This window comes from Pipistrellus kuhlii, unplaced genomic scaffold (genome assembly GCF_014108245.1).
Source record: "Pipistrellus kuhlii isolate mPipKuh1 unplaced genomic scaffold, mPipKuh1.p scaffold_m20_p_30, whole genome shotgun sequence".
NCBI lineage: Eukaryota > Metazoa > Chordata > Mammalia > Chiroptera > Vespertilionidae > Pipistrellus > Pipistrellus kuhlii.
The window spans coordinates 4,101,562-4,115,176 of record NW_023425530.1 but is presented as its reverse complement, the minus strand read 5'-3'; the positions used below and the strand labels follow the sequence as shown (position 1 = coordinate 4,115,176).

The following is a 13,615-nucleotide window of genomic DNA, read 5'->3' as shown; positions in this document are numbered from 1 at the left end:
GAGTAGACAATAAATGCACATTGGAATAAACTTAATGGAAACAAAGTGAATTAAAGTGGCAGGTAACTTTCCTATTTAGAAAATTATTGAGTCACTTTTCAGTCCTTACTGTGTATCTAATAATTAATTCTCTTTTTTTTTTTCTTTCAAAAGTTTCCACCTTCTTTCATGCATTGTCTTAATACCTCTTCTGACTTTATCATGTGTTATTTTTTGTTCCTGCAGAAGGAGATGCTCAGCACTTTATTGGATGGAGCAAGGACCATGGATATGAAAGAGGACAGTGAGTAAGAGAACATACATCCAACAAAGTTTGCATTAAGTCATTTCCAACAGTGAATGAGCTGAGTTACCATCCTGTGGAGAAATTCTGGGAAAGGGTACAACGTCCAAATCTCAGAATTATCCCAACTAAGGGATGAGCGATATGGTAAACCCCACATCTCTCCTTTAAGAGCTGTCTATGGCCTGGTCAGTGTGGCTCAGTGCTTGAGCATTGACCTGTGAACCAGGAGGTTATTGTTGGATTTCCAGTCAGGACACATGCCCAAGTTGTGTACTTGATCCACAGTAGGGTGCATGCAGGAGGCAGCTGATCCATGATTCTCTTTCATCATTGATGTTTCTACCTCTCCCTCCCACTCCATTCCTCACTGAAATCAATAAAAATATAGATGAAAAAAATCTGTCTCTGATATAACGTAATTCCCTGTCACTTCTGCTTTCACATATTGGGCAAAGTAGATTCCAGCTGGCGCTGGATGTTGGCAGTTATACAATAGAGTTGGTAAGAGGATCCCAGGAGATGTGGGAGGAATGTTGACAGCATGTGTGACTCCATGCTTCCTAGCAGACTCAATTCTATTAACATCTGTCCCCCAAAGTGAATTAGGTTCTAAACATGTTCCACATATCTGTAACTAATAATCCTGATGCACTACAACAGACTTCGAGAAACAAATTGTATCTTTTTTTCCTCTCAAAAGTTTCCACCTTCTTTCATGTATTGTCTTAATATATGAAACAGATGTCAGTTGTTCTGAGAAAACAACTCTTATTTTATTATACTCATTATTGTTCTTTTTGGATCTTAGAGCATGTATCTCAAAATTGCAATATGGGAAATAAAAAAGAAAGGAAGGGAGATGGATAAAAGAAAGGATAAAAAAGAATGACACTTCTCAGTTTTCGAGGAAGAAAATTCCTGTACGTCTTTTGAAGAAACTATCTTTCAAATCTAAATTCCTACTTTAAAGTAAAAAATCACATCACTGTTCTTGTGTTAGGTAGGGTAGCAAAGTCAACTAGCCTGCTTATAGTCAAACTCAATCTCAGTTACTTCTTTTGAAAAGTGAAGTGAATGAGAGGAAATATCTCAAAGAACTGTTTTTAAGATGAAATTAAATAATTTATGTGAAGAAACAAGGAATTATTCAAGGTGAGTTGTAAGCACCTTGTTCTGATTACTGTATGATTTTCATTCCATTCTTCTGGGGGAAAAAGGCATACAGTTCAGTTGAAAATCAGCAATCTATGAGGACAACATTTTGGGAAATCATTATTGAAATTTTTACCATTCAAGGAGTTTTGTAAAGATCGAAACAAAAAGTAATCAGATGGTGCAAGGTCAGGACTATATGGTGGATGTGGCAAAACATCCCAACCAAGCTCCATTAATTTTTGCCGAGTGACCAAAGATGTGTGTGGCCTTGCATTGTCATGATGGAATACAACACCTTTTCGATTTGTCAATTTGGGCCGCTTTTCTTCAACTGCATTGTTTAATTTCATTAGTTGTTCAATGTAGACATCAGAATTGATCGTTTGGTTGGGTGGTAAGAGTTCAAAGTAGACAATTCCTTTGTAATCCCACCAAACTGATAACAAAACCTTCTTTTGATGAATATCAGCTTTTGATGTTGTTTGAGTTGGTTCACCTGGCCTGCTCCACGATCTTTTCCGCTTGATATTGTTGTAAACAACCCATTTTTCATCGCCAGTTATCAGTCATTTTAAAAATGGATCATTTTCATTACGTTTCTTTAGCAAATCGCAAACTAAGTTAACACTTGACATAAGTGCTTCAAATTTAAAGTAAACAAATCTTCAGAACAGCTGGAAGAATGCTGACTACATATGAAATATTGTGGACAGCATATAGGGAAGAAAACTGAAAAAAAAATTTTGAGGGAGTTGATGAGAAGAAACTAATTCGAAAACAAACAAAAGAGAAATCACACATGCTTTGGAAATAGAAGAAATAAACCATATCTTTTAGGAGAAATAAGAACCAGATATTAAATTTGAAAAACATTTACCTTTGGGCACACAATGTACCCTTAGTTCTGAGGCCAGAGATCCATCACAGACAAGGTGCTGCTAGGTTAAGGAGCCTTCTCAAAGCCCCCTTCACATCCTTGTTCCTCAGGCTGTAGATGAAGGGGTTCAGCATGGGGGTGACCACAGTGTACATTACTGAGGCAACTGAGTTTTGTAGGGAAGAATGGGTCAGAGCAGAACTGAGGTAGACCCCTAGGCTCGTCCCATAGAACAAGGAGACCACGGAGAGGTGAGACCCACAGGTGGAAAATGCTTTATATTTCCCCCCTGTAGATGATATTCTCATTAAAGCAGAGACAATCCTAGAGTAAGAAAACAGAATTCCTGTGAGAGGAAGCACGCCCAGGAAGGCAACAGACACATACAAGACAATGTTATTGATGAGGGTGTCAGAGCAGGCCACCTTGAGAATCTGAGCCAATTCACAGAAGAAATGAGGGATTTCAGTGCCGACACAGAAGGTCAGCTGCCTCATCAGTAGAATATGAAGCAGAGAGACCCAAAACATGATGAACCAAGATATCAGAACCAGAGTGCCACAGAAGTGGGGGTTCATGATGACTGTGTAGTTCAGGGGGTGGCAGATGGCCACATACCGGTCATAGGCCATCACAGTCAGTAGTAAGGTGTCCATTCCAGCAAAAATCATTAAAAAGTACACCTGAATGAGGCACCCAATATAGGTAATGCTTTTGCTCTGTTCCTGGACATTCACCAGCATCTTTGGGACTGTGGTGGAGGTGAAACAGATGTCAACACAGGACAGGTTGGTGAGAAAGAAATACATTGGGGTGTGGAGGTGGGAGTCAGAGCTGATGGCCACAATAATGAGCAGGTTTCCAAGCACAGTGAACAGGTACATGGACAGGAACACTCCGCAGAGGAGGGGCTGCAGTTTAGGATCATCTGAGAGTCCCAAGAGGAGGAATTGTGATGCTTCTGTGTGATTTTCTGCTTCCATGAAGCTGGTGTTTTGTTTTTTTGTAGAAGGAAGGAGGCAAAAGCAGCATTCAATGAATAATCAAATGTCATCTCAGCTAGTCATCACCTTTTAAAAATTAAATATATTTTTATTGATTTCAGAGAGGATGGGGGAGAGAGATAGAAACATTAATGATGAGAATCGTAAATCAGCTGCCTCCTGTCTTCTCTCCTCCCGTCTCTCTTCACTGAGGGTAGAGCAACTCTGACCGAGAATCAAACCAAAACCCACTGGTTCATGGGTTGATGGTCAATTACTGATCTTTGCCGCCTGGACTATGCAGCACCTTTTGATTTCAGCATTGCGTGGGCATCTTATATGATCTAGTAGTCATTCCAATACCAGTGATTTACTCATTTAAGGGTAACCCAGTTTTATTTTAAATTGTGTAATCATTCTGACTTTTTAAAATTTAACAGTAATGTTTCTATCTCTTGTTTATATTCTACTCACTGGTTTTAATTCTCTTATCTAAATTTTAGGATATAAATCAATTTCTTCTCTCATATCAGCCTTCCAAAACTAAAGACATATAAGGTATTTTCTTTGATAACCTCTATACCTCTTTCATTTCATAATAGTCATTTAAACATGGGCTTTCACCTCAAACAATCTTATGTCTAAGGCCTGATGCTTTATATTGATGTCACAGTTAACTCTCCATGTGGCTTATTGTATGTTGGTCTAAAAATATGGTTACTGCTAATACCATCTTTCTGAGGTATCAAAATGCCTTTAGTTACAATAAGAACTCAATAAATTATAGATGTTATTGTCATTATTTATTTATATTTTTTATCTCAATTATTTTCTTTTTGTTAATCCTCATCAAGAATAATGCCCTCCCCCCAATTAATTTTTAGAGGGAGTGGAAGAGAGAGGAGAGGAAGAGAGAGAGAGAGAGAAAGAAACATCAATGTGGAAAAGATACATTAATTTATTGGTTCCCACATGCACCCCTGCAACTGAGGTATTTGCCCTTGACCCTTTAGTCCATAGGTCACCGGTCGAACCAGTGAGCCAAACCAGCCAGAGCTAAATTATTCTTTAGATATAACTCTTCCAAAGTACAGTATAGAACTACAATTTACAAAGTAGGATCTTGTCAGTCATCCTGGAACAGAATTTGGTCTACCATCTTACATCTCTATGTCCTTGACAAAGTTATTTTAGCTGCTGATACCTCACCTGTATAATGAGAGTAGTCAATATTTTTCACATTGTAGGACAAGTGAATGATTACATGAGATGATACCTATAATTTTTCTAGTGTAGTTTCTGTGACATACAGTGTGCACTTGGTAAAAGTGAATTTCCGTTCTTAACAGCACCATAGTCTGTCTAGCATGGTCACCATTTTTAGTATTTCTGAAAATACTGAGCTGGGTCAGTCATCATTATAAATATATCAGGTCTGTTATCTTTATTTTATCACTATGCATCACTGCTAAGTAACGAAGATCCTTTTGACTTCCTCTTTCAGAGACTGTCTGCTTAGTGGATGCTTCCCAGAAGAGGAAGATACATTTGCACTACGTAGATAATAGGGGGAAACAAAAGCACACTACTATCATAATAAAATAGAAAGCATGTCTGAGGGCATGTGCCCATGTGTACATGCTATTAAATGGAGATGAGTGGAAAAAAAATGATATAATTTATGTTAAAATATTCAAAGTGTCTATCTATGAAGTCATCCTAAAAATTGAAAGGCAAATTTAAGACTTAAAAATAAAAAGGCAACCGGTTAAATGGGAGAAGATATTTACAAACAATACCTCCAATAAAGGGGCTAATATCCAAAATATAAAAATAACTCATTCAATTCAACAACAAAAAAACCAACCAGTTCAATTTGAAAATGGGCAGAAGATCTTAACAGACAATTTCCCCAAAAAAGACATGGAGAAAGCCACCAGATATATGAGGAAAAGTTCAAGTTCACTAGCTACGGGGAAAATGCAAATAAAATCCACAAGGAGATATCCCCTTATATCTGTTAGCATTGCTATTATCAATAACAAATGATAATAAGATTTTGAGAGGATGTGGAAAAAAGGGAACACTTTTGGGAATGAAAAATGGTGCAGTCTCTATGTAAAATAGTATACAGGTTCATAAAAAAAGAAGAATAGATTAATTTTATCACTTAGCAATTCCTCTTCAGGGTATTCACCTGAAAAATTTGAAAACATTTATTCAGATATACGTACAGATATACGTAGGTACCTTTATGTTTATTGCAGCATTATTCACTATAATCAAGATATGGAAACATCCTAAGTTTCCTTCAATGGATGACTGAATAAAGTAGATGTGGTATATTCATATTATTGAAAACTACTCAGCCATTAAAAAGACACAATACTGCCATTTGTGACAACATGAATGAATTTTGAGAGTATCATTCTAGGTGAAAAATGTCAGCTAATAAAGGACAGCAATTATATGATTTCCCTAATATGCTGAATAGAAAACAGCAATCAACAAGTGAACAAACAAAACAAACTTATAAATATAGACAATAGTATGGTGATTATCAGTGAAGGAGGATTGTAGAGGGAGGATAAAAGAGTAAAAGGGGTCAAATATATGGTGATGGAAGGAGACTAGACTTTGGGTGGTGGTGAGCAAACAATAGAATATTCAGATGATGTATTATACATTTTAAAATCTAAACTTACAGGGTGTTATTAACTAATATTATCCCAATATATTTGATTTTAAAAATAATGTACATAAATGTTTACATTCTTAATAAAATGTTTCACTATTCCTAATGTCTGGAGGAAGCTAATTAAATGAGAGAGAAAAATCACTGAGGACCCATTCAGTCTGTGAAGGTTGGCAGAAAAGACTTTTCTGAAATATGAATATTTGAGCAGAGAAAGGAAGCATGGATAATTGTGAATTAGGAGAAATTGAAAAAGGGTAAGCACTTAAGACTAAGAGAAGAGAATTTGCAGTTGTACTTGGGTTGGTGAGCTTGGTATCAGAACAGATTTGAGAAACCAGTGAGACAGAGAACAGGTCACTGGTGGGATAGAGTGTGTGAGTCCTACTGTCTGAGCATCCTATACTCTTCCTTGTTGGTAAGTTTAAGTTCATTTGTTGGTTAGAAGTTATAATTATTTTTGCTCATTTCTGTCATGTCAGGAACCTATCAGGTGCCTGGCACAGGTGCTCAACGTATACAAATGTCAGCCATAACACAAAAGAGAAATATTCCAGCTCATCATATTATTGTTTTCCTCTTGCTAAATTAGCAATCGAATGGTAATTTCTTAACAACAGCTGTTTTAAAAGGGCAGACAACAGAATATTCTACATTAACTCACTGGAATAGCTGTATTAAATTCATAAACAGACAATACACTCAATTCCATCTTCAAGTACTGGATATTCTGCTGAACATCCAAAGAGATGGGTAAAATGAAGAAAGAAAATTTGCCTGAGTACTGAAAATCAGAAATGATTATATTATTTGCAAGTACAATTATGGACACTGAGGTGAAACAGCAATAACATCAATGTAGAACTATTAAGAGATACCAGTTGAATCAGATCTGCTGCAAAATAGGTAGGGAGTACAATAACGAAACCCAATCACATTAGTAACAACATAGACAATACCTCGTGCATAGCAGATCTCCAGTGAGTGGTGAATGAACGAATTGTTGAAGATCTGGAAATCAAGAAAATCCTACAGCTTGGGAAAATAGATTGAGATAATCTGCCAAACAAGTCTCACTGCAGAGATCTCTTGATCCCAAAAAGAAAGAGAAGGAAACAGACCAAAAGCTGGAAAAAAAAACAGGTTTCAGTGGAAACAAAAGTACCTTTAAAGTACAGGGACTTCATTGTCATAAATTATATACTACCGGGCTGTCCCCATCTAATTATTCCAGAGATAAAGCACAGTACCCACTTTGTCTCATTTTCTTCTCATGCCACCATCCTTCACTGGAAACTAGGACTTTCTCTGAAGGTTATCACTGAAGCTCTCTGATTTCCAAGGTTTATCCCTAGCAAGCCCAACTGAGTTTCTATTTGTCTCGGTTTAGAGAATTAAGGAAATGGACAAAAGACACACATTTAAAGTTTCCCGCATCTCAAGCGCTGAATTCTCAGAGCTCTTCATTAAGTAAATTGTTCCATTGTCTTTGCACTCTTCACACAATTCAGATCCCCTGAGAGGCAAAACTAAAAGAATGGAATATTTTTCTCTGATGCTGTTCAATACTAACATCAAGTGGGGGAGATATATTTATTTCCTCCAAGGAGAAACACTTCTTTCTTTGATTTTATTTAAAACTGACAAGGAATATTTAATTGTCTCAGAAACCCTCTTTCTGAGATATTCTTCTGAACAACTTTGTAGGTGCCATGGATCCCTTGGTGTTTATAGTGATGCAGGGGTAGAGAGGTCTTTTCTAAAGAAAATCAGAGTTTGGCTAAATAGTTTGAGTTTTGAGTCACCATTCTGGTAGACAGGTGTAAGTGATCCTGGTCATCAATGTCATTGTGTGACCATGGCAATGGGCATGCACTGGCATTCTGCTGTTCTCAGTGACTGGATGGGAGCAGCTCAGGAGCAACCACTGTGCAAGTATAGTGGTGAATGCAAATGTCAAGACATCTGAATGGGGTTTCCTGGGTGAGGCAGCTTCCTTTAACTGATGGGTATTTTCAGAGGCCCGAGTGCTGTCAGATGGCTGACCTGCCTGCACCTGGATCATAAGTCCTTAACCCTGAAGGGGGATCTGGGGAAAGAGTACAGTATTATCTGGTCTATCTCTAGGGACATTTGAATGAAAAAAACTTTTTTTTTTTTTTTTTTTTTTTTTTAGCCTTACAGGATTTTAAAAACTTATTTAAGTCGGTCAGAAATAGTTAAGTATCCCATGATCACACACATATGTGGAAGCTAATGAACAAAATAAACTGATGAACAAAGTAGATCCAGAGACATGGAAAATTGGAATAGACTGATGAATCGCAGGGGGGTGGGTCTAGAAGAGATTACCAAAGAATTTATATGCATATTTGCATAACCCATGGATACAGACAATAGTGCAGTGAAAGCTTGTAGTGGTTCGGGGACAGGCTGGAGGGGTGTCAATGTGGGGGAAAAGGGACATTTGTAATACTTTCAAAAGATGACATAAGTTTTAAAACAACAGCATTTGAAGAAAATAAAATATTTTTTGCAGAAAATTATATTAGATTAGATTTCATATGTATTTGATTATACTGTAATTCTAGACATGCATTGTCAGTATAAGAACCACCAGCTGCATGTAGCTATTGAGTACTTGAAGTGTGACTAGCGCAAACTGCCATGTGCTGTATTATAAAATACACCTCAGATTTTAAACTTAGTAAAAATGTATAACATCCATTAATAAATTTTATATTGTTTACATGTTAAGATGATAATGTCTGGAATCACTGGGTTAAATAAAATAAAATATATTATTAAAATTAAATGAAAATCTTTTTAAATTTTCCCATTGCAGTTAACGTTCAATATTATTGTATATTAGTTTCAGGTACAGCATAACAATTAGACATTTATATAATTTATGAAGTGATTCTACAGATTAGTTTAGTATCAACCTGTTACCAGGCATAATTATTACAATATTATTTACTGTAATCCATATATTGTTCTTTACATTCCCGTGTTTTGCAATTACCAATTTGTACTTCTTTAGTCCATCACCTTTCTCACCCAGCCTCCAACGCTCCCTCTCATGTTGCAACAATCAGTTGGTTCTCCATATCTATGAGTCTGTTTCTGCTTTGTCTGTTTCTTAATTTTGTTCTTTAGATTCTACATGTAAGTGAAACTATATGTTGTCTTTCTCTGACTTCTTTTAGCATAATACCCTCTAGTTCCATGAATGTCACAAATGTTAAGGTTTCATCCTTCTCCATGATAATGGTGGCTTTATAGAGTTTATGTACTTTGTGCTTAAATTAGGTTTGAATTAATCTCTTGGATGTGCCATTGAGGTGCCATACATGTTTCTCTTCAAGACTCGGTTTGGTTTTAATGCTCATATGAAGATCTCCAGGTCTGTAGCAAGCATAGCAGCCCATCTAAACTGGTCTGAAATGCCATGAGATGTCAAGGCTAGTGGCTTTTAAAAATTCTAGTTAGAATGTGGGCTCAGTGTGAGAGTTCCTGCATATGCAAATCTTTCCTTGTTGCAAAAAAAAGGGAGGACCCAGCCTTGATAAAATTGAGGTATGATCAGTATATAACATTATGCTAGTTTCAGGTGTACAACACAATGAGTAATTATTTGTATCTATTGCAGAATAATCACCACAGTAAGTCTAGTTAACACCTGTCACCATACATAGTTACAAAATTTCTTTGTCATGAGAACTTTTAAGATCTATTCTCTTAGTAACTTTCAAATATGCAATATAGCACTTTTTAATTTTATCGTTGAATTTTATTTGCAAATATATTTCATAACATGAACAGTATAGAAAAGCTCAATAATGTTATTCTAATTAACAAAGAGGACTACTGGAATTAAGCTTGATTATGTATATTTGTTATCTAAACAATGCTTATAATTTTAATATTAAATCTGAAATTATGCAACCAGTAATATGAATTATTAAAAAGTACAAAGTTTATGGTAGTAAGTACAGCCACAACTGCAAGACTGTTTTGACTTAAGGCACAAGCCATAAGTTCAGAAGTCCCCAAGGCTACCCACACTTCATACCAGTAAGCCACACATTCAGGGTCTCTCTCACATTCAATAATTTGCCCAAGTGACTCAGAATGAGGAAATTTCCTCAGGTTGAAGAATCACCAGCATGAACCACAGAGCTTAGGACATTGTTATATGTATGGTTACAGTTTGATTACAGTAGAGAAAGATAAATATCACATGATTTTCCTCGCTTGTGGAATATAATGAACAACATAAACTGATGAACAAAAACAGATTCAGAGACAGAGAAGCATTGATCAGACCGTCAAACCTCAGAGGGAAGGTAGGGGAGGGTGGGGGTAAGAAGGAGAGATCAACCAAAGGACTTGCATGTATGCATATAAGCCTAACCAATGGGTACAGACACCAGGGGGGTGAGGACATGAGTGGAGGCGGAGGTGGTGGGAGGCTATGAGGGGATAAGGACACATTATAATACCTTAATAAAAAAATTTCATAAACAAACAAAACAAAACAAACTACAAATTAGGCTAGTGAAAAGAAGATAGACATAGGGAATACTGAAGCATCCCATATCTAAAGTGTCTTGTTCTCACCCCATGAAGTTCTAACCCATTAACCCCTCCTGACACAATACTCAAAGTATTGTCATCCAGATAGCTCACCTGAACTCCGGAATCCAGAGTTTTTAATGAGGCTTTGTTAGCTAGATGTAATACATTAAATTATTGCCCATTTGTTTGAACACAATTTCCAGCCTTCCCCATCCTGTACTGACATTATTTGGTCTAAAGCCCCACCTCTTGATTTACCTGGTAAGTCTTTTTGGCATGATCAATCTCCATCTTGAATCATCTCTATAGCATAAATTATCAGCCCCACCACAAATAACCAATCAATCCTATCACTAGAGAAATTTGTAGTCATCTTTCTTCATTATTTTGTTTTACTTAATATTTTTATTGTGGCTAAACTTATCTGCATGTATAAAAGCCTAAGCAACTGTTATAACTGAATGGCAGGAACAATTAGAATGACCAGTTGACCAGTAACTGTGATGTGCACTGACCACCAGGGGGCAGATGCTCAATGCAGGAGCTGTTCCCTGGTGGCAGTGCATTCCCACAGCCAACCTCCTGCTGCCAGCTGGCAGCATCTATGTCTGGTATCTGTTCCTGCCCCACCTGGCCCAGCAACTATTGCCTCTTCCTCTGACCCCACCCAGGCTGAGATGGGGAACCAGGGATGGGTGGCAGCAGACACAATCCTTTTTCCAGGGGAGCCAAGGGCTGACTCCCCATTGGCCTGGCCCTGATTAGTCCTGATCGGCCCTGATCACTGGCCTGGCCTAGGGACCCCACCTGTGCACAAATTTGTGCACTGGTCCTCTAGCTTACCATAAAATGTACTGTTACCAGTGTTAAAGTTAATGTGCCCAACACATCAAAAGGCAAATATTCAAAATGTCTGAGTTTGGAGTAAGGAAAAGTTTATTGATCAAGATGGTGCCCAATTGAGAAGATGGGGGCCTTAGAGGTTCCTCAGATCCATCCTCCCTCAGCCTCAAGCTCAGGCTTCTTTTATATCAGAGAAGGGAAAATGGGGATAGGAGGTGACTGTTGGCAGCAGACATGGCTGAGCACCTGCAGGGATCTGAGAAAGAGCAGAATCTCTAAATCTCTCTGTTGAGTCCTGCTGATGTTTGATAAACATTCACTATTTTGCACAAATTTCCCCATCTCCTTGGGAGAGGCATTTTCTGGCAAGGGACTATCCTTCCAAAAACACAAGTCTCAAGCAGAATTCCACTAATGAATTAGCATATTTATAGCTATTAGCCTGAAGACCATGGGGGAAATGCAGGATGACAGGAAGACAGCCTCAGAAATCAAGAATTTTACTTTTTTACAGTAGCATTATAAGAATTTTTAAGTGTACAGTTTATACCCTTGGCGTTAAGTACATTGGCAGTGTTAATGTAACCATCACTACCATGTGTCTCAAGAATTTTTCCCTCTCCCCAAATGGAAACTCTGTACACATCAAACAATAAGTTCCTGTTCTTTCTCACTTTTTCAGAACCCTGGCAAGCTCCATTCTACTTTCTGTCTATGAATTTTACTACTTTTGGTACCTTACATAAGTAAAATAATACAGTATTTATCCATTCAGAATATCTCCATTTGGACATTTCAAAATGTCAACATCTAATGTTCTGTTTCCTTCCAAATTTGCTCCATTCTAAGACCTCCCTGTCTCAGTGGGTACAATTCCATTCTGCCAATTGTTCAAACCCCAAGCCCTGGAGGCATTCTTGGCATTTCTCCTCTCTCACACCCTGACTGACAACAAATTCTAGTGGCTCCTCCTACAAAATATGGCACAATTGACCACTTTCAACCCTTAATCTAGTATCCCTACCATAATCCTAACAACCTATATCACACCTGGGGAGCATAAGCCAGTCCAAGCAGTCTGCCTCATACCCTACCATCCATGCTCAACCCAGCAGCCATAATGATTTTTAAGATCCTAAGTCAGACCTGTAGGACTCTCTTTCACGGCCCATGTGGAAAGTGTTCCAATTTAGAGTTCGGGTTCTGGAGAAGGGCAGCACACAAATGAAGAGACTTGAGACTTAAAGAAATTCAACTTGGCGATATGGGGGGCCAGGCGGTAGTCCAACTCTAGTGGGAGAACTACTACTGCTCTGTGCCTGCCATCCCCTTTTATTGAGGCTTTGGGGAAAACATCGTAGGCAACATAAATAGAAATTTACATGTAGCCCTTAGACAGGAAATAACAGAAACTTACACTGGACAAACAAGGTGGAGTCTGTTTCAGCTAACAATGTCTCAACTAAAGGGTGAGTGGTTAGAGCAATTAAGGTTGTTGACCGGTCTTCTTGGCTTCCTGTCAATATCTCTGTTTTAGTGAAACTGATTTGTTTTCCAGCAAGACAATGTTATGAGTCTGCTCAAACCCCTGCAGTGACTCGACAGTCACTCAGAGTAAGGAAAGCAAAAGCCCTTTAGTGGCAGAGAAAGCCTCACAGGATGATTCCTGATGCCTGTCCTCCTCTGAGCTGCTCTGCTCCCCCTCACTGGCTCTGCTGCAGCCACATTGCGTCCAGGCAACCTCCCACCTCAGGGTCTTGGTATTAACCTGTGCACTGTTTTCCCTGATGTGCACTCATCATTGTGACACCTAACATCATTCACAGTCTTGACAAATGTAACTTTCTCAATGAGGTTTATGCAGACCACTGGTTTTCATATGACAGCCTGCTCCTTTCCATACCTCTGATCCTCTAAATCCTGTGGCAGTTGAGCCTAAAATAATGACTGACACATAAATGATCAGTAAAAATAGCTTTGATAAGTTGAATAAACAAATGTGGTTCTGATGGAGCTGCCAGTAAAATTGTCTCCCGACCAAAGTAGATTACTCAACGGGGAAAGAAGAAATGCCTGTGCCAATTAAATCTTTTTCTAAGTATTTTGTTTAACACAAAGGACCTTAAATGCATCTGGTTTCTATTAAGTAGTGAAATTACCAGATGTGAGAGGTGAGAGCAGCTGTTTCCCATGTC

At 38.0% G+C, this 13,615-nt stretch overlaps 1 protein-coding gene across 1 annotated transcript; it reads right to left on the bottom strand.

The window, feature by feature from the left end:
• Positions 1–2,317: 2,317 nt before the first annotated feature.
• LOC118731236 (olfactory receptor 7D4-like) lies at positions 2,318–3,306 on the bottom strand. The gene has a single exon (XM_036459656.2). The coding sequence runs from the start codon at positions 3,299–3,301 to the stop codon at positions 2,363–2,365; it is 939 nt and encodes a 312-aa protein (XP_036315549.1). The 5' UTR covers positions 3,302–3,306; the 3' UTR covers positions 2,318–2,362.
• Positions 3,307–13,615: the final 10,309 nt, after the last annotated feature.